The sequence below is a fragment of the Amblyomma maculatum genome, chromosome 11 (assembly GCF_055883805.1).
Source record: "Amblyomma maculatum isolate TAMU_Amacu chromosome 11, ASM5588380v1, whole genome shotgun sequence".
In the NCBI taxonomy this organism is placed as follows: Eukaryota; Metazoa; Arthropoda; class Arachnida; order Ixodida; family Ixodidae; genus Amblyomma; species Amblyomma maculatum.
This window is the reverse complement of record NC_139354.1, coordinates 117,720,624-117,742,613: the sequence shown is the minus strand read 5'-3', so window position 1 is coordinate 117,742,613 and position 21,990 is coordinate 117,720,624. Positions and strand designations below refer to the sequence as shown.

General features: G+C 43.3%; 1 protein-coding gene across 1 annotated transcript; it reads left to right on the top strand.

Moving 5' to 3' along the window:
- Positions 1 to 6,580: 6,580 nt before the first annotated feature.
- LOC146174832 (uncharacterized) lies at positions 6,581 to 21,538 on the top strand. The gene is made up of 6 exons (XM_084585465.1): positions 6,581 to 6,707; positions 7,768 to 7,838; positions 15,546 to 15,662; positions 18,532 to 18,570; positions 20,849 to 20,902; positions 20,994 to 21,538. The coding sequence occupies exons 1-6, from the start codon at positions 6,581 to 6,583 to the stop codon at positions 21,033 to 21,035; spliced, it is 450 nt and encodes a 149-aa protein (XP_084441591.1). The 3' UTR covers positions 21,036 to 21,538.
- Positions 21,539 to 21,990: the final 452 nt, after the last annotated feature.

Genomic DNA, 21,990 nt, shown 5'->3' with positions numbered 1-21,990 from the left:
CCCATAAAAACAATTCTTAGTACTTTATAAACATCTGGTACTAAAATGTGTTCCGCTATGTAAGCTAAAGGTATAAAAATAAATATAAAACTGAACGCATGTTGTCTGTAGAAATGCTTAAGGCTTCCTATTAAGAAGTAGGAGTCAAAAGTTCAATTTATTATTTGCTGAATTTATTTTCAATCTAACATATTCAATTTCCAAAGCCTTCTCAACGCTTATAAAGTCACTTTCTGCTTGTTGGCAGTGTTGATTGCTTGAAATGGATTAAATTCGCTATTGCTTAAAATTTCATGGCAGAATGCCAGAACGGTTTAACCTGGTTTACCTTTTTTCTATATCATATTTTATTTGATGAGCTCCCAATTTTGCATGAAATTAAGGAAATAAGCAAAGAATCTGAATAATAAACAGAAAAAGATTTTAATGCTAACGACATAGTATATCATGCCCATATATAAGTTTGAAAATTGACTTTCTTGTAGCGCGCTGTTTCCGGAGTAATGTTTGCGATCTTTTACTAACTCAAGTGCAACAGCAAAGCAGGTTTTTAATCATTCTTATAGAGGTAAAAGTTGGATAGATTCAGTGGGTAAAAAGGGATGGATGACAAAATTTCTGTACGCTAGCAGCAGGTCTCCAAAGTTGCAACTTTCTGAAAGGGCATAAATGGCATTTTCGACCTGTAGTGATTTACGATTTTTTTTTTTCTAGAGAAAACTACATCATATCATGCAAAATTAAGGTTCATTTTTTTGTATCGAGACATTTGCCCGCCACATATAAAGATTTCATTGAAGACAAAAAATGGCCATGGGACCTTGATTACCGTTCTTAACTGAACACACCCTTATCCTCATCATATGCGCACATTTCCTATGCTTCTCATCAGTGTGCAGAATGAAACAGGTATTCAATTTGCCCAGCCTTTTTTAGTGCGCCAGCACAAAATGGCCAACAGCCAAATGTACCTTCAATGTTTCATAGAGCAGGAAATAAGAGTGAGTTAAGCGAGGATTTTGTATTCGGTAAGTTCCAACTACAATAAAGCTTTTCAGATAAATTATACGGAATGCAGGCAGGCTACTATGCGTGGTCTAGGGTTTAGTTCCACGTCTCCTGATAGGCCATGTAGGTGTATGGATTATGCTAATCAGCAACAAATGTCAAAGGAGGTGATATATAAAAATTAAGAATTGTTTACCAGTCTCGTAACTAACCTGAGTTGAAAACGTGACTGCATGACTCCATTCTCTCTAGTTGCAGGCGGGTGATGGCTTGAATAAATATACCAGAGCTCAGAGGGCGTGCAGCAGCGCAGTCGACAGGCAAGAAATGGTCTTAAGCTAGATCCACAGAATGCACTGCAGCTTGAGCCACCTTGTCCTTGTCAGTGATGAGTGCTGACATAGAACAGGGTTCCAGAGTAGCTGCAGGTAAAGTAGACATGCCTGTATTAAAAAAGACTGATCAGCAGTAATAATGGCATTGGCATGCCCTAAAGGATTTGGCAAAAAGGTATTTTGAAAAATGTAAAAGTAAGTTACACATTCAGTTATATGACCACTGACAGAAATATACTCCACAAAAGTGCGGAAAGAAACTGAAGCACATTATGCAAATTTTGATGCACCATTCTGCACAATATTGCTCCCTTTTACTAAAATATTACAAGAGATAGCTTTTTGATTTCCAGAAAAAAAATCAGAAATAGCATTGGTCAGAAATTCTGCCAACTTTTAGCAGGCATTTTGCCGCTACATGAGTGCCAGTACAACACAGGCATTTCAAGAGTTCTAAAACATGCAGATTTTTGTATACTGGCCCACAGAAGGAATGAAAAAAAAAAGCCTATTGAATAAAGGAAGTTGTTTTTAAATATCTTGGCAGAAACTGTGGAAGGAAACCAATTGATAAGATGTCATCCATTAGGTTCAAAAAACAATAATGACAGCATAAAATTCAAATGTGAAACGTTACTTTTGGCACCAAAAAAAAATGGAGATGTGAATATCGGACGGTATGAATCTGATCCAAAGGAAATTTAGCAAGGGCCACTTATACATGGGGCTTAGTATATTTCCTTTAGGAGTCCGGTGTGTACCTATTTTTGTAAAAAATCTTTCGTTATTGCAAGGCATACTATCACACGAAAGGAGGAAAAAAGAATGCAAGCCATAAAACCGAGGAGGTTAAGTTTTCAAAATTCAGGGACTGAACAAAAATAAAAAATGTAGAGAATATGCAATCTTTTTTTCTGCTTCTAGAGTGGTTTGTAAATTTTTATCTCATTTTGCTCGCAATACTCATAAAGCAATGTTTTACTGACTACGAAATCCATAGCTTGTGACGCGCAAGAACAGCTCCAGGAAGAGGCCAATTTGAAGCCATGACTGCGATCGATCGGCCTCGCGTAGTTCATCCTCGTCTTCGTGATATCCTTGCATAGTTCGCTACACCATGTACCATTTATAGTCATGAGCGCGCCCAAAAACAGACTAATGAAGAGAAATTCGCACCGAAGCGAACTCGACGCCGCCTTCTTATCAATGCTATTTCCCCATCGTACGTGAGAGCCTGGCACGATACACTCAAAATTTCGCGTACGCTGGCCGATCATACGCGAAAGCTCGTTCTCGGCTATCGTATTGGGCATGCGCAGTGTGCAGCACAATATGTTTGTCGTGCGCTATTTCTCTGCTGTGTTTATGTACGTTATACTAAAAGTCTCTATTGTTATACTGCAGAATAAATCTTTTGGTTCGTAACCGTTCTGATCGCGCTGGAGATAATCAGGTGCTCTCTGCAGGCATCGCACGCACAGGGAATGAAAGTGGGATCTGCACTGAACGCGGGGGAAGTTTGATGCGTACAACGGAATGCCGATCCTGTTTGATTCAACGCTAGGTCTCCCATTACCAAAGCTCTCGTACCCCATTCGGTTCAGCAGCGTTGAGACCCTAGTTTTTATAATAATCTCCCAGCGTTTGTTTCAACTTTGCGGCTGTTCTGCTGTCGTGAATCAATTAGTTTCAGCACTTCACGCCATTTTAAGAACTCCAGCTGCATCCATGAGGCTAAACTTCTCCTATATAAAGTTAAAGTTAAATTGGTTCACAGGAAGGGAAAGGCGCAGTAACTGTCACACTTGCTCTGTGGACACCCGAACCGCGCCGTAGGGGAAGGGAGGAAGGTGGGAATGAAAGTGGAAAGAGAGAAAGAGGAGCCGTAGTGGAGGGCTACGGAATAATTTCGACCACCTGGGGATCTTTAACGTGCGCTGACATCGCACAGCACACGGACGCCACTTCGTTTCGCCTCCATCGAAACGCAGCCGCCGCGGTCGGGTTCGAACCCGGGAACTCCGGCACAGTAGTCGGGCGTCTTACCACTGCACCACCCCGGCGGGGCTCCTATATCTCCGGGAAAATCGTTTTATGACATCAATTTCATTTAATGTGACAGTTATATTTAGCAGAAAAATGAAGCAGACAGACATTAAGAAATGCTTCGAATATTCATTTTATACAGTGCACATGAAAGCGATTCTGATTAGGTAAGTTCTGGATACCTCCAGTGCCACAAAATCTGCCCCGAAAAACTAAAAAATAACGCATGCACTGCATGCGGTGAAGTCACGGACATCCTTCACATGATATGGAACTGCAAAGAGCAATTAGAGAAATATAAAGCTCGAGCGCTCAGCCAAGCGGAGTGGGAGACAGAGCTGACCCACACGGGTCTCTATGAGCAGCGCAGCCTGCTCACCAGGGCCCGTGAGACAGCCCAGGCCAATAGTATCCCGGACTGAGGAAACCACCCTCGCTATTCCCTTCAAATAATTAAAGTTTACTCTCTCTCTCTCTCTCTCTCTCTGGATACCTCCAGTGGAGTTTGTGTGCTTGCAACTTGTCTGTAACTAGCGCTAATGGAAATCACTGGATTTCAATAAACGAGCTGTTATCATAGTAAACAGCGTAAAATTCTTCACTCCTGCTTTCTTGCTTGCGTTCGACCTCACGTCATTCTAGTCGTCCAAATGCAATGCCATATAAAGGAAAACTGTGGCCCTTCGGTAAATTCAGCTGCTCGCCCTGAATCTGCATACTATCTCAAAATAATTAATATTATCCTCTTTGTTAGGTGCAAAAGTGACAAATAAAATAAATTTATGTTGAATTGATAAATGTTTGGCTAGGTCACCCATCACGACCAAGAAAGGCTAAATAAAGTTCGTTAAAAAAGGAGACCGACTTAATTTTTTGGTCATTTTCCCTGGCGCTTATTCCAAGGATGCGTGGGCGGCGGATGCACCCTGGCTGTTTTTCTGGTCGACTTTCAGAGCTGCGTGCTAGGCGCGCTTCGTGTCTTTTATCTTGACTGTAACAGCAGTAATTTCAGATAGTTTGTTTTTTCTAATTTCTGATAACGAGTCCATGGAAACTCTATTCGATACACGGCCAGCTGATGGCAGCAGTACTGGCTGGTTTAGGCAAGTAGACTCGCAAGCTTCTGCTTCATTCCTGCGACATGGCGATTCACAACACCAGGTTATGGAACACATGAATGTAGTTTGGTTGAGAGTAAACAACCCATTATTTCATGAGATTATAGATAGGGCTACCTTCTGCAAGCCGCATGCCTCTCGGCGCTGTTGTGAAAGGCTTCCAAGACATCATCGTATACAATGCTTTTCTGAGCATACAAAATTGGTTTCGTTAAATAATCTAGAAAGTAATACGTCCAGTGTATACAGTCTTCATGGGCTCTTTTAGCACTGCCTAGCCCCAATATTTGAAACGAAACGCTTTCGGCTAGAATGTTCTACTGCTTAGGAATACTGGTGGTGCTGGACCTCACTAATTCGGCAGACTTCATTAGTATAGAAAGTGATGAACAATTTTTGTAATTACTTTTAAAATGCATTCGGGGAGTTAAATTTACAGCGTTGCAGCAGGATGGTCAGTTGCTACATAAAAGTAGTATCAATTTCTACATTCTTGGAAAATATGGTTTGGCCTTCTGCTGGACCGAGCTTTGATCTTCCTAATGGTTTAAATCTACGCGGCTGACATCTATTTCTGGTGCAGTTATAGAATAAAATCAACGACGGATTCGGCCGCACAGTCGGAGACATTTCGGAGGTACGAAGAGGACCACAAGTGTATTTCACCGAGACAGCTTGAGAATGGGAGCAACATTGTGGTGAAAAATTGTGGCCTTTTTGTAGACTAGGAAAACCGCTCTTCGGCGCAACGCCGACGGTATCATTGGTGACGATATTCTTGCAGAAGTTAAATGTCCGTACCCAGCGAAGGAGCTTACTTCTCTGGCAGCCCGCCCAAGAAAATATCTTGCTGCGCAGAACACGAGGAAGAAACATAGCGCCTTAAGGCGAATGGTAACTATTGATATGAAGCCTAAGGTTAAATGAGTATCGCTCGCCGTCACAAGTACTTACTTGCGGAGCTGAAAAAAAAAAAAAGGCGACAACATTGAGGCTGCCTTCGAGGATTATTATCTTTTGACGAATGAAAATGTACCCCAGTTGAATACATCTAGACGCTGGTGGTCGAATGGAGAAATCACGGCCTTCCGATTCGCCAGCCTAGAGCAACCGCTTGCTCAAGCGGTCTTTGGGAGAAAAGCCCGCAGACGGACAGCCAAGGACTCGCCGAGCAATTCTTTTCTGGAGTGATGTGGAACACCAGAAGCGACCGCCATATTGTCGGCCTAGTGTTGTCCAGCAGGAGGGTGGTAGCAAATTACGCAGGACCACTACATTTGCGTAGATTTAGGAAGGGAATACGGAAAAGAATTGGTTCGCACTTCTAGGATGAATGTTGATTCACGACGAGTCCGACAGTTCCGTGACCGTGCACTTTCACTGCCTGCTCTACTGCGACCACTCGTCCTTGGGGGCGTCACGTAGCATTCTAAGAAACGAGTTTCTCGCAGATGTTCTTGTAAGCAACCAGATGTCACCCGAAAATTTTTGATTGATGGACATTCACGTTTGTGGGAGACTGTCGACATGCACGACTTCTAGTTCGGCAAACCTATTTTTTAAATCAAGAAAAGCCATCAATAGCGGAAAATGTGGAACGCTATAAAAGGATGTCTACAAAGACAATGGCGGCTAGGCATTATTCGTCTTGGCGTCACATGACCCTCGATGCGCAAAAAGCATTGTACCCCTTTTCTAAAGCTGCTTCCTGTGCTCTCAGTACGCTGCATAGTACAACGACCCTTAGAGACAAGCACTCAATCAACGCGGCTGGCAGGAAGTGTTTGCCTAGCGCTCCAATTTCGTGCGTGCACCTTTATGGGTGGCGGCACCGGATGCTTCGAACCACGCACTCACCGGAATGGACGTGAAGCAGAAATGGCGCAATACGGATTGCTACATCCTTCGAGCTTCAGCTGTACACACATTGCTCTAATGATCCGTGTCCCCATTTTGGGGCAGCGTAATGTATTCCGCTGCGAAGCGGTTTCCTCGTCCGCGACATTCGGGTGGTGTGTTGGCCGGAGCGCAAAAAACCACTTTCATTCGACTCGTACGAGACGGAGCTCGGACATGACGACACAGTGGCCGAGTACGGCCTGCGCACTGCTAGTGGTTCTTCTCCTGTATTGCGGTGCCATCGAAGAAGTGGTCGGGGCGAGCGCGGTACCAAAGCGTACTGCGCTGGACATCATCTGCGGTCAGTTTTCATTCCACCATTTTATAAAATGCAGAAGAGGCCGCCCCTGCTCCAGTCCATCCAGGGGAAAAATTTGGATTGGTAGCTCCACCTTTGCGGGTATCTGCCATAGTTTCAGATGCCAGCCAACCAATAATTTCAAAGAGCGAGCTCTCTGGTTTTGCTTCTGAAACACAAACATTAGTAATGCTGCACTATCTTGTACTTTTACTATCTAACGTTGCTTCTCCAGCTCGCCATAAAATCTTCAGAAACACAAACGTCAGGGATACTGCTCCGTATAACATTGCTTCGCTAACTCGCGACATAAGTATACTTTATCTGGAAGGCCTGCTCTGGGCACACTCCTATTCTTCTAGGGCTGTACACAATCAGCACCGCTTTCTTTCCAAGGGTCATGAAGGAGGCAAGGCGCCGCAAAGCAAATTTAGCCGACCACTTCGTTCGTATATGAGGTTGTGTGAGTTATCTTTAAGGTCTATTCAAGGCCTTTTATATATCTGAAGCACAAAACCAGTGAGAGCTATACCATCAGGTCATCGATCCAGCATATTTATTTCTGGTTGTATGATGGGAAACCAGACAAAATGAGACGCTACTCTTTCAAAGTTCTACATTGTATGACAGATTGATGAAGGCCCACATTTTGGTGCACTAAAGCAGCCAGCGGTGTCAGAACCCGCCGAAGTTACGCGGAATATGTTTTTCAAGTCTTGGTAAAAATATAAATATTTTCGTTGTGTCAATGATAAACTAGTTCTTTATTTTTTGTACACATCACGATTTTCCATTTTACAAATACACACATCGACAGGATGATGTGTACCTAATTACCGAGATTAGTGCTCGACATTACTTGGCTTTCATGATTGCTTTGAGAAAGACGATGGGTGCCCCCAAAACACAGTTCTGCCATACACGATATTGCAAGAAAATTATTTACTTTAACTCAGCACAAATTTATGAAACTTCGAGTCACGCGGTTGCGAAGCAGTTCAATAAATCCTTCATGGAGCTAGGCATTTGAGTATTTACAAAAATGAAATGTTTTTCTTCTTAGAGCTTCCCTCAGAAGTAAACGATCAGCTGCGGAACAACGCCAAAAAATGCGAAAAGATGTTTCCTGTATCGGTGAGTCTTCTTGACCAGCTTTTTTTTTTTTTTCAGGATTCTTAACAGTCCGTTCCGTCGTCATGGAGTCACCTCCATGGGCTGAGTATGATGTAAAGAGCACAGATTTGCTTAAGATGGGCAGTGTATGAAATGTAGCATCTTGATCCATAACGAGAGGTATTTTTTATCGTCTCTTGCTGGTCAATTTGTGCTGAACTCCTATAATAAATTGTGCAATGCGGCAGCTCCAGCTGATGCAATGGGTGAACAAATTGAATACGGAGTCAGAACGTGTTTTTCTTTTCTTCATGTGACTTTCCGAGCACTTTATACTCAACAATTAAAAACCGAAATGGAAAAAAATACCCTATAAATTTAAACGACCAGCAGAAAAATGACTAATGCAAAACACGCTTATGATATCGTTCCAAGGGAGGCAAGAACATTAGAGTTTTGCTCTACGAAGGACCATATGCGTGGATAAGTTTGTCAATTCAAGTGTCCGCGAGTTCACTACAGAGAATCTTATACGATAAGTGGGCCGAATGAATTCACGTTATCTTTTATGTCCCCCTCTCCTTAAAGCGGTGTCATTAAACTGCTGTTTCCATCTCATGTGCCTGCATTCCATCATCGGGAATTTTTTAGTACTCTGTTCAAAGAACATTTGAACGATGGCGCTTGTCCGTCGTATCTTAGTGTTTTTACCTGCCTACATGAAGCGTCCTCTCTTTGCAACTAAAAAATATAGAGACCATTACGTTTCATGTTGTGACTGTACACGAGGAGCCCCGCCACGATTCGTAAATGGTTAAAAAGCTCGACTTGTGATCAAGATGATGAGTATGGGAACCTGACTTCAATGACCGCATTTCTATTGAGAAAAAACGCACGTTAGCCATGAAATGTGAGACTTCTCTGGACGTTAAAGGATTCCAGATTGTCTCATTTATGATCTCTCGTAGCACACATTACCTCGCAGAGTTAAACCTTTTATACAATATCGCTCCTATAAACATGGCGATCTTCCAGGGATAGGGACGAAGCACATATATGAAACACCAGTCATTAAGGAAGCAGCGAGTCATTTGTATTTGCACAATATTTTCCCCTGAATTTCAGATACCAACGAAAACCAGAGCATGGCATCGTTTTAACCTGTGACGAAGGCTGAAGAAATAAGTTGAACCGAAATCGATGGTTAATGACTGCAGCTGCTGACCCTTTCTCAGCGTGCTTGTTTAATTTTGAGTTTATTTATAATCATGAAATGTTTTAGAAGAAGAAGAGGAGCGTTCTATGAAAATAGTTATATTCGTATCCAGTTGCCAAGATTCAAAGCTCCTGAATGTGATGTGGACGAGATGTTTCCATGATAACTTTTTAAAGAAAGAAAGCACTAATACAAATACCGGATTTCTGCAAGAATCTTGCAAACCATTCCTGTTTCTCAATGCTAATTTACCCGCTAGATCACAACGTCACAGAAAGGGTGTCCTGAAGCGGGTAATTCAAACATTGCTTTTGCATGGTATCATCGACGTAACCTGGTTGAATCCCGGATGATTTTAGAGTAAAAGCGGTACTTCACATGGTCAAACAAAACCAGGAGTTTTGCGTCTTGCTTATCCCGAGATCGGAGAAAAACATAAAGGTCACAGCGGAACGCATATGAACACAAAATGTCATCGTGGGAAACGAGTACGCAATGTCGGAGCTATCGCTGCAGCTGTTCGCCGCCGCTTGCGGAGTGCAGCAAAGTTTTTCTTTGCATTATGCAAACTGTAACACCATTTTTTTCTGTATTATGCACACTGCAATACACCTCTATATTCCAGACTTCAAAAAAATTCTCGCACTGTACATTCCACGCCGTCGTCCTTATCAATTCTCATCTGTCGGGAAGAGCTTTAGCCTATTATACTAGGTTTAAGTGCGCCAAAATGCTACTATTATTTGTTCAGGAAACTAGGTCCTCATATGCTTCAAGAGTAGTGGCATGCTTTGCGCGAATATTTTTTTGGTCGCTTCTTCAATATCTTCTGCATCTGGAGCTATTTTCAGTCAGAAACTACCTCCTCATTATTTTCTAAAATACTGTCATCCATTGAAACCAAGCACGCTTTGTTTCCCCCTTGAATATTACACTCAGGCGCTGGCCTTTAGTTCAGCATTTACTGGTGTGCATTTCTTTGTCCATATGCCATACGCTCAATGCATCGCCATATTCTACCATACAAAGCAGGCCACCTACGCCAGTAATTATGAAGCCACTGATAGCAGTGACAGAATAAATGCATCTTCGTAGTTCATGCAGCAAGAACAGACAGGGATACAATCCTTGTTGAGGCAAAAATGAATTTCATGCTTCGTTTAGCACATGATGCCACGACTACTCGAGCAAAACACGCTTTCTTCGGCCAATGCAGTGCGTTTAAATTATTTTCCGGCACCTAAATCAAACTAATCTCATCTGCGCCGTAAAGACTGCGTGATTAGTACCCGGTATCAGCGCAGAGCAAAGTGCCAGCACATTGCTTTCTCAGTGCAGTATTCTGGCAGTAATACTTTTTGCAGTATATAAAGATTTCTTGTCCCTGAACGTGTCGAGATTGTCACAATGCAGTTTGATATCTGGACAGGACTTTAGTTTTCACCAAGTGCCTATTAAAGCGCTTATTCTGTGTTGGTTTAACTGTGTATACCCCGAATATGGACGTGACAGAACAAGACCTGAAGTGAAGTGACCTGAAGACTTGAATGTAGACTCCACTATCATCATAATCGCGTTATGATAATGTTGTGAATATTATGGTAGCCAGCAAATAAATACAAAATTTTATTTGATAAGACATTGGTTAAAACTATATGGTGTGCGAAAACTGCATGGATCACAAGTCGCCGCATTACAAAACACATGTTTGGGAGCATATCTTTGCCTATAATACTTTGGCTGTGTGAGAAAGAAGTCGTTTGGTTGAAAATAAAGAAAATGAGTGGCTCTATTAGCTCCGCACATAACTTTGTGCGATGTTTTCTTCTCCTTTCAAAGTGGTTTCGATGAAACGTAAATATCTATACTCCAGCACACTTGTGTGGCTAAATGCTCAACTGTGAATACAGGCTATCGAGAAGCGGTGTAATTTCGAAGGCAAGTAGAGCTTTATGTTGTACCGCACCGTCATTACGAAAAAACTACCGACCAATATATATATATTGTAATAGGAGTCTTTGAACAGGGCGCTACGCCGTCAACAGTCAATGGAACGTTCTGCGATCAGTCGTTGCACTTCTGTAAGCGCACGCACGAGCGTCGGAGAGAGAGCTTTGTCGTCGTTTTCCTTCCTGACCGTCACGCGCGTTGAACATGGTTGTCTTTCTCTTCAGAGCATCAGGCGCTGAACATATCAGAGCCGATTACCTGTTTTACAATATATATAGTGTGGGGCCCCACAGCCCCTTTTAGGTTTTCTATCCGCGCGCACATTTTCTGTTTGTGTTGGTGTCCGCCCGGGCAGCGCGAGTACGCATGAGCGAGCTGCCCGGAGCGGGGGCGGCATGTTATCGGCGCGAGACAGAGGGTAGATAAGCGCGTCGGAAGCAGGGCTCGTGGCTTTTTCGCCGGGAGGCCGGCCACGGAAGGGCGGCGTGGCAGCGTCCCTAGCCGGCAGGATGTACACGGACGACGGAGCGGAGTCCTGCGAGGCAAAGACGGAAGCGGCGCCTACAAGAAAGCCTCAGGAGTGTTAGCGTGAGTGCTGCCACGCGAGTAGCAATGCTTTTGTACCGTAATCAACGCTTTGTACTCGCCCTATCCGCGCCGCAGTGTGTTTTGTGTTGTCGCGGTGAAGCCCTGACCAATGTTCCGTTTTATTCTGCATAGTCCATTGTCGCGCACTTCGACGGCATGTTTCCAGCGCAGTTTTGACCAATGCTGTTTATTTTCTGTTGATCCGGAATAAACCGGTGTTTTTAAGAAAGTCTTGGTTTTCACACGTCGGGCGAGACCATCGCTCGTGGACCCGTATTCCAGAAGGCGGAGCCTTCAATATATATCAGTTCAGTCGTGTCCGACTCTTCGTGACCCTATGGACCATGTTACGCCTCGCTTTCCGGTCTCTTACTATCTTCCTAACATCACATAACTTCATCTGCAGTGCCTCGAGGATGCCATCTAACCATCGCGTTCGCTGCCTACCCCTTCTCCGGCGACCGTCAACCTTTCCCAACATCAAATCTTTCTCCAGCGACTCCTCTCTTCTCATCAGATGACCAAAGTAGCTGAGCTTTAACTTTAGAATTTGACCCTCCTATGAGCAGTCAGGGTTTATGGTCGACAATATCGACTGATTTGACCTTCTGGCAGTCCAAGGAACTCTCAAGAGTCTTCGCCAGCACCACAATTCAAACGCGTCAATTCTTCGGCGGTCAGCATTTTTCACAGTCCAACTCTCGCATCCATACATCACAACTGGAAAGACCATAGCACGGGTTATACGGATCTTGGTTGGCGTCTCCTAATTTCATGGCTGCAGTCTCCTTCCGTGGTAATCTTGGAGCCCAAGAACAGAAAATCTGTCACAGCTTCCACTCCTTGTCCATTGATGCTCCAGGACTTGATAGGGCAAGACGCCATGATCTTTGTCTTTTTAATGTTCAGATTAAGCCCAAACTTCTCACTCTCTTCTTGTACGCGCATCAGAAGTCTCTTGATTTACACTTCACTTTCTGCCATTAAAGTGGTATCATCCGCATATCTGAGGTTGTTCATACGTTTTCCAGCAATCTTCACAACAGCTGAAGGCTCGTCCAGACCGGCCTTCCTCATGATGCACTCTGCATATAGGTTAAATAGGCAGGGCGACAGTATGCAGCCTTGCCTCACTCCTTTCTCGATCGAAAACCAATCAGTAAGACCATGCCCAGTTCTGACTGTGGCCTCTTTTCTTCATACAGGTTCCTGAGGAGACAGATGAGGTGAATTGGAACTCCCATCTCTTGGAGAGCTTGCCACAATCTGCTGTGATCTACGCAGTCAAACGCTTTCGCATAATCAATAAAGCAGAAGTAGATGGGTTTCTGGAACTCTCTTGCTTTTTCCATGATCCAGCGAATGTTGGCAATTTGGTCTCTAGTTCCTCTGCCTTTGCGAAACCCAGCTTGCACGTCCGGAAGCTCCCGATCCACATACTGCTGCAGCCTACCTTGGAGGATTTTCAACATCGCCTTGCTAGCATGCGAAATAAGTGCGATCGTGCGGTAGTTGGAACAATTTTTGGCACTGCTTTTCTTTGGAATGGGTATGTAAACTGACCTCCTCCAATCCTGTGGCCACTGCAGGGTTGTCCAAATCTTCTGACATAATGTATGCGGAATGTTAACAGCGTCATAGTTGAGGTTTTGAAGCAACTCAGCTGGAATGCCATCAATTCCGCTAGCTTTGTTCTTAGTAAGGCTGGCTAAGGCCCATTCAATTTCACTCTTCAGGATGCCCGGCTCGAGATCAGTAATCACAACCGTCTTATGTTGGGTTTGCACATTCGGGTCCTTCTTGTACAGTTCTTCTGTGTATTCCTGCCCCCTCTTCTTTATCTCTGAGGCTTCAGTGAGGTCCTTGCCTCGTTTGTCCTTTATCACGCCCAGCTTAGCACAGAAGCTTCCTTTGATATCTTTGATTGTCTTATACAGAGCTCTTGTGTTCCTCAGTTGGCTGTTGTCCTCAACTGCTTGGTATTGTATGTTCAGAAAGGCATTCTTATCTCTCCTTGCTATTTTCTGAAAAGCAGCATTGAGAACCTTGTATCTTTCTCTTTCCCCCATAACTTTTGCCATCCTCCTTTCCTCAGCTATTTGCAAAACCTCTTCAGGTAACCACTTTGCCTTCTTGCATTTCTTTTGCTTTGGAACTACCTTAGTAGCAACTTCTTGTATTATATCACGAACATCAGTCCACATCTCTTCGGGCTCTCTGTCTTCTATATATATATATATATATATATATATATATATAACGTGGACGGAAACATATATGAAATTGGTACTGTAATCTTTCCAAGGGCAGCTCTTCGAGCTAGTTGGTCTGAATAGTTAATTACGATATACTCTTAAGAGTTCCTTGGACTGCCAGAAGATCAAATCAGTCGATATTGTCGACCATAAACCCTGACTGCTCATTGGAGGGTCAAATTCTAAAGTTAAAGCTCAGCTACTTTGGTCATCTGATGAGAAGAGAGGAGTCGCTGGAGAAAGATTTGATGTTGGGAAAGGTTGAGGGTCGCCGGAGAAGGGGTAGGCAGCGAACGCGATGGTTAGATGGCATTCTCGAGGCATTGCAGATGAAGCTATGTGATGTTAAGATAGTGAGAGACCGGAAAGCGTGGCGTGACATGGTCCATAGGGTCACGAAGAGTCGGACACGACTGAACGACTGAACTGAACTGAAGTAGCTCAGGTAATACACAAAACATAAGAAGGTAGTACAAGCGCTGCGTGCCAATTTAAAAACGGCTCTTTCTTTTCATTTCCTTTCTTAGCCAATAATTGCATGTTCTAATGCAAAACTTTACTAACTCCCGTTTTGTAGCTTCAAAAACCGTGCTCGCTTTAACTTGAAGAGGCAGAATTTCGACGTCACATTCACGTATCTCCTACGTCACGGAGCCTGCTCCGCAGCCACCGGCTTCCCGGGCGCGTCACGTGATGATTACAGCATTCCTTGGCTCCTGGAGTGAGTAACCTTTATGAAAAAATTGTCTTTTACCGCGAATCGAATTCCCGCCCCTCCTATCACCAGCCGAGCGCAATAATGCCACCTCGGCACGTAGGAAGCATATCATAATTCTTGTCTAGCGTTTCTGCCGTGTCAAGGCAACGTAGCTAGCGCGACGACTACTGCTTCCCGCTCGTCTCTAGGAGGGAGCCTATCCGGCCGCCCGCCGCCACAAGTCGAGCACTACTACACGCCATCTTCCTGCAGCTCCGAAGACCAATCGACGTATTGAGCTTACCATCAACCATCAACGTCCAATAAAGTTAGAACCTCGAATCTTTCACCTAAAAAGCCACTGCCCTGCCCAGTGAGGTTGGCGGGATTCAGTCGAATAAATACTACAGCAGAAAAGCTCGTTCCAAGGTCTTTAGCCTTGTACCTATTAAGGGGTCTTAGTGCCCCTGGAAAGTTTCTTTTCCTCCGAATGAAATAAATAGCGCTAGAAAGACACAAATATTTATACCTATGAGAGTTAAGATAAATCAATTCCTTCTTCAGGGGCGCAACCGTGGCCGACCTAACATTGGCCTGTCCCTTGATATGAATAACAAAAGTTGCACAAATTTCTCCGGCCATTCGATCTTGATACCTTCGCAGAACGTGCATCTGTGGAGCAATGGGCCGGATTGCTTGCTTTCGCAACAATGAGCTGGGATATATCTTCTCCTGCCTATCTTTATTGACTTTTTTGGCTTACGCAGGTAAACAGAAAACAAGCCAATGTTCCGTTGGCAGTGTCAGTATTCGTACTGTATTGTGGTTTTGTTTCGTTTCCGTTGCACTAGTGTATCGCTAAAGAAAACGTGGATTTTTTTCCAGGGTTGCTGCTTCCTGATTTTACGTTTCTTTTTTTTTTTTTTTTTGAAACGTTGGGGGGGGGGGGGGGCGTAATTTCTGCTAGGCGGTGGCAGCAGATAATTGTCGTTAAAAATACGCTTCCGCTTTCCCCGCATGAGGTTGCCAACCTGAGCGACCACAGAAATGGCGCCTGCCTGAAGCAGGTGGCTGGGCCCGAGGCTGACGAAGAAAAACCCCGGGACGTCTTCTGTGCACGAAGGGAACTCTTCCAGCCGGTGCGTATATGGACAAATATGGGCGCTTTAACTCGTGGAAATACTTGCAGAGTTTTGAAACACATCTTCACTTGCGAAGAACCTTTCGAGTTAAAAAAAAAACCGCTGTGCATAAATGTATACACTATGACAGAAACGAAGCGCTTAAGAATACTTGACTCTCTTAGTTAACAGCGTTTCGGGGAAAATAAAAGAACTCGCTTCTCAAATAATGGTAATAATACCTTTAGACGTGGACACGGTCATAGAAAACTCACTACTATAAAGAAGACATAGTGTTGATATTCGTCTTTATCAAAGAACATAAGATCCAAAAAGAAAAGCGGACTTTCCGGGCACAATGTTTTATCCTGAGCGACTTGCGCATCAACACAGAACCTTGTTGCATTATCAGATCGGGTGTGGTGCCATGTGACCACAATATCAATGAGCAGGCTTTGGTGTTTCATACTTTCTTACGCATTCTGTAGAGAAAGCATGACGGTTACATACCCATACACAAGTGCGCAGCGGCTCGTGTTTCCGTACTTATAAAGGCGTTTTCAAACAGGGAAAGCAACGCCTAAGAACTGCTTCCACGGCCAATAAATCCGAAGAGCTGGGCTGCTCCTTATTATTAGCGCCAGAGTGTACATCATACCGCACTGAGTCAGTGTAGAATTGCCATTCTATTATAGAAACGGCGAAGAGTTTTGACATTTGTGGAAGTTTTCAAGCAGGCTATTGGTCCATACTTGACTGTAGCTTGGGTATCCCAAATTTCACTATAGTTTATTTGTAGTCGCAGTTTCGTGCACACTTTAACGTGATTATGTTTTGTAGCAAAAACGTTTGCTTCCAGCTTCTCTTGAGCCCCTTCGCTTGTCGCGTACTGCAGATTCCACCAGGTATGCGCATTCTGGACAAAACGAATGCGGGACTGCAAATGTACATAATAAAATAAATAAGGCAACAGAGTGTTAGGAGGGGGCCTGTGGTGACACGTCCTGATGACGCCCCTTATGAGGCGAGAAATGTTTCACATCTAATGAAAAGCGAATACACACCCCACCAGAGAACTATCATCAGCGGAGCGATGCAATGGACAAAGCGTGGGTTGGGGTACAACAGAGCAGGTGCTGCAAGAGAAGCACTTAAGGTTAGAGATTGGAAATCAGGCGGCTGCCAAAGGACTGGGCTAACTGGAGGGAAGTGTCCTGAAGCGTGTTTAACTTCATGACAACAAAAACGATAGTGATGGTCATAACTTCACGACAACAAAAACGATAGTGACGGTAATGACACTTGAGTTTTGAAAGCAAAAGTTGTGAATTCAGCTGCTCATAACAGGGCAACGTTTTAATAAGAAATAATACTTGTCTCATGAATGACCGCACTAAATTGTGTCGGCAGAGTTTGTGGACAGAGCATCTCATCAGTGAGCGGCAGCATTAACTTCCAGTATTCCATTGCATAGGCAATTAATATAATAGTCCCACGTTTGGTATCTAGTATAGTTCGAGTATGACCAATTAACTGGGCCCGCTTGCACGAAACGATCTTGAGACTGTCTTAGCTAAGTCCAGACTTAACTGCAGTCTAAAGGATTAGGCCGCTAGCATGGCCGCTTAAGACTGAAGTCAAGACTGGGCTTCAGTCCTGACTTGAATAAGTCGCTTGTGCGATTACGACTCTAGGCCGTCTTAGTTAAGACACAAGGACGCCCGGTACCTAGGTCGAGAAATTACGAAATTACAGGGATGCGCTGGCCCTGTCCTCGCGGTAAGATGTAAACATTCGGTCAATCTTGCACTGTGTAAAATCCGTGCCATTGCTTTTTGCGGCTTAAGATTGTGTTACGAGGAAAAATACCCCAAGTGGTTGCTGAGGGCGTTCATGGAAGTCACTCTGGTGGACACGAGCCGAACCGAAGCGTGCGGCTTGTTTAAGTCTGGACCGTTTAAGTCTGGACTTAGCTCCATCTTTATCGTGCAAGCCGTCCCTGGTCTTCCAAGCTTAGGTGCGCCCCTGGCTAGATTTGGACTTAATAGACCGCCAATAGTTTACCTTGTTAGATTTCACCAAAGTTGATATCGAACCAATAAGGGTAGGGACGATTCAGTGGCGACGTCTAGGTTGGGATGGGTCACTGCCGAAATTGACCTCTATGAAACTCCAAAATTCGACCTCGTCTGAATGTGACTAAAAGTAATGTCCAACCTTATTCGGGTATGACCAATTCAGTGCTGATTTCCAAACTGGGATGGGCCACTCCCAAAAGTTTGCCTCCCTAGATCCACAAAATGTGCCCTCGTCAGAATTTGACCAAATTTATGTCCAATCTAAAACAGGTATGGTCAATTTAGTGGTGACCTCCATACTTATATGGCCATCTCCGAACTTTGTCCTACCTGGACGACCGAAATTTTGATTCGTCCAAATTTGATCAAGATAGATGGAGTTATTTAAAGGAAAAGCAGAGAGGTTGGCCGGAATAATTCAAATCTGGCCTGCTACTCGATCAAGACTGGTGTGTAACCTAATTGGAGTATCACCAACTAGGTGATGATTTTGAAATATTGTGAACCGCTATCAAAATTGGTTCCTTCCCCACCGAAAATTTGACTTCATCCGAATTGAAGCAATAGGAACTCTACGCAACGGTATTAAGCCACAAAATGCAGAACGTCTGACAGAAGTACACAAAGAACAAGTAATGCTTTCACATTTCTTAACGAACTTAATGTACATCTCCTTTGTTTTAATGACACCTTGTCTCGTCAGTATTTGAGGTTTCGCTTGGACTTGAGTTTCGCGTTTCAGCCTTCCCGCTTGTCTAAAATCTTGCAGTCCATCACAAGGCATGCTCGCTCTTTTTTTTTACCGGCAGTACATCGACTGTGTGATGAAAAATCAACGAGAATTGTTGGTGAGTACTTCATGAACAGGTTTTTAAAGCCGTACTTTAATGTTGTTACTATCGTATGCAGTTTATTATTTTGTGGTTTCTGTTAAACATTTTGTCGCCATAAATTTTGAGCTGCTGCCAACTCAAACATGCATGTGCGGCCATCTTTCAGTCATACCGCTGCTTGGATATGAAAGAAATGCGTTAACCGTCGCTCAGTGCGGCTTGTTGGGTCATAAGCGAAATAATTCATGAATATAGTACCTGCAAACATCCAGTACAAATTGTAGTTTCAAGGATCCTATGGAGTCGGTAGTGCCGACCGGATTGAACAGTGCAATACAGAAAGTACATTGTTAAAGAATTTGTCGGCCAAATATATACTGTTCCGATGCTACTGCCAGAGACCAGAAATGAACGTCTGCCAGCTGCATAAAAAGTATCCAAATTACTCAGTAAAATTGCCCTCTAGGTTCTCTTTGAGCTTTGAAAAGGTATAAGAAAATACTTTATAGCAAAGAGAGCTCATAACCAGATGAGACACTTAGTTACGGGAGTCCCGAATGGGCACGTTAGTTCAACAGCTTCCTTAATGCTGGGACCCTATTCAGGTTTTGCGTTATTGTCAGAAGCGGGTTTTTCACCGTTATCGCCCTCGATTTTTGTAAACGCCGGAACCGGAAGGCAACAAAAGCGACATCCGGCTTCGGTGCATCCACCAATCAGATGATTTGAGGAGAGGATGAAAACAACACTCGAAAACAACGCTAGCTTGCAAAACGGGACAGAGGCTTTGAATAATTAGGCAATAGCATATACAGCTCGTTCGGTTGAAAGCCTGCGGTGTAGCTGTCGGTACCGCGTGTCGGATATGAATAATAGGGATCTGGGCAAAAGAAGTCTTATTACAGTATGTCCTTGTTCCAGTAATTTATTATATATAGAGGCGTGATAAGTGACGACGAGTTAATGAAATCATTACAATAAATTGATTAATAAAATAAAATAAAAATATAAAATTGAAAAGTGTTGTCTAATGTTGCCAAAATGTTCAGGAAAAAGGCAATGCTTGATGATGCTAAAAAAAAAGCTTTTGTAACTGATAATTATTCAGTTGAAATATTTAAATGTGAAAAATGCATTCAATGGTGTCAAACTGGTCATGCTTGCTGATGCTAAATATCGGTGTATAAAATAAAAACAAAAAGTATGGAAAATGCTGTTGCGTCATACTCACAACGGCGAAGATTGAGTGTCCCCTTATTTTATAACCTCCTCTAGGTGCTTAACCGACTAATAATGCACACAAGAGGGATGTTAGTTCAGTTCATGTGGCCTCCCTCAAAACCAGCCGCCATAAACATGGTTTTATCCCCGTTTCCTTTGTAGCAGTGGTCGACATTGAAAGCCCCAGAGCAACACTGCCGAGTGTTAACAAGCTGTATATGGTGCAGGGCCTTTTATCTAGGATATTTCATGCACGTGGCGGTTTACATCATTGAAATGACAAATGGTGAAAACTTAAAATTAAAAATTATTCTACTTTCTCATTCGTCCAAAACGGGTGAAATACACTGAGTCGCACGAAATCACCTAGTTGATAGCAAAAAATGCCGCTTGGTAAGTGCACGTGAAAAAGAGTATGGCAGAAGTGCCATAAAAAACGAAAATAATTTCTTAGTGCCCTTATGTGCTAACTATTATTAATTACGTACCATTACGAAAAGGTTAGGAAGCCTTGTTTGGTTTGCATGAGCCATATAACAACTGCTTAAGAGGCTGATCGAGGGGGCAGCTCTGAAAATGTGCTCTTGAGGCTCATATCTAAAGTTATGTAACCTGTCATCCATTGTGTTGGTTTGATTGCACGAACATTGAAATAAACGTAAATAATCACTTGTCTACAAAAAATTGAGTCGACAGGGCACAATAATAAAATGTAAACACGAAGGAGCAGACCGCTCTGTTCATAAAGTGATATATGAGCCAAAAAGCTTTTGATTCATGCAGGAGATGAGCGTTGGAGACACTAAACCTTAGTCGTCCGCACTTTATTACTGGATGGAAGTTTATTAACCATGTGTACTCGCAAAATGTAGTTATAACCGTTTCTTATTTGTAGGCTTCGCAAATTCAAATGACAGTGAAGGGCAAACAAAAGGTTGATGATGCCAAAATAAAAAGTGCACTCAGATACTACGTCACAATAACGCACAATTAAATAAATAGCAACGCACTTGTCGGAGTTGCAAGGTGAATTTTTTTTCAAGCGATGTTTTCATATTGCTTCCGCTACCAGAAAGCCTACGCTCGACTTTCGTCAACGGAACTGCGGGCGCTCCGCGATGGGCTTGTGAGTACACGCCTAAGCAAAAAAACCACACCATTGGCGACGCTTCTAGTGCTTACCTCTCACGCTACTCCTTTATGCATATTGTTTCCAGGTGTGCATGCTGACAGCGTGGAACAGACTACTGAATTCTTAACCTGTGCCATGCTGGACACAGTATGACACTGCTCTACAAGCCAGTCATTTCAAAACTCCTTCAGGCACACCTTTTTGCTAACAAGAACTGTGTCAAATCACACAATAAGAAAGCTATAACCTGCCTTTTTGCACACAGAACATGAAGGGAGCGAATGATTCTGGGGGGCAAACTATCTGAATGAGCTGATGGGAAGTATTTGAGGTGTTCTGCTAAAAGCTCTGGTCTGGCTGAAACATAACAGTGTATTTTTTGTTTGCTAAACGGAATTTGGGTATGTGAAGCTTGACCTCATGACGAGCTGAGCAGATGTTTTATTTCCAGTTTTCATTGCATCTAAATGTCGCAAGATATTGCTCCTCAATTTTGGAGACAAAAGTAACACGTTCTGTATCTGAGAAATGGAGTCCATAAAAGTGCTAAATATTGTTAAGAAGCATGAGGAAAAATTGCAGTGTACACAAAAATTGCGAGGGCAACATTTGTGAATAAAACTTTTACAGAGCTGAGCACCGCTTTTTGAGTGACAATTTTTCAGATGAAATCAATCAAAATTTTATTTCTTTCGTGAAAATACAATAGCAAGCAGTCTATACAGAAGGAGGCCCCGTAGCCATGAACTGTATCAGGACCTCCCATATCAGGGAGTACACATTAATTTCCAATTCACTACAGTAGATAACAGTTAGAAACAGCTGAAAAAAAAAGCAAGCGAAGACGTACAAGGCTATCAAGAAGAAAAAGCGATACACTTGAATAAATATGGGCAAAAGGGTAAAACAGGAAGAAAAGGGTCACATAATGGGTTTCTGCCGCTCGAGGCTGACTTACTCTTGTCCGATTGCGGAACGAATCACTGTCCGCGCAACTTGTTTGGACCCCTTTCCCAAGCATTTTACCACAAAGAGCCGAGCACCAGGCATGGGGAAAGCTTATACCCATTGAAACCGCTGGG

Excerpts from the sequence above, each read along its gene's own strand:
- LOC146174832 (XM_084585465.1), top strand. The coding sequence starts at position 6,581 with ATGACGACACAGTGGCCGAGTACGGCCTGCGCACTGCTAGTGGTTCTT. Across the intron at positions 7,839-15,545 it reads AAAAGATGTTTCCTGTATCG|GTTGCCAACCTGAGCGACCA; the intron begins GTGAGTCTTCTT and ends TCCCCGCATGAG. Across the intron at positions 18,571-20,848 it reads AAAATCAACGAGAATTGTTG|AAAGCCTACGCTCGACTTTC; the intron begins GTGAGTACTTCA and ends TTCCGCTACCAG.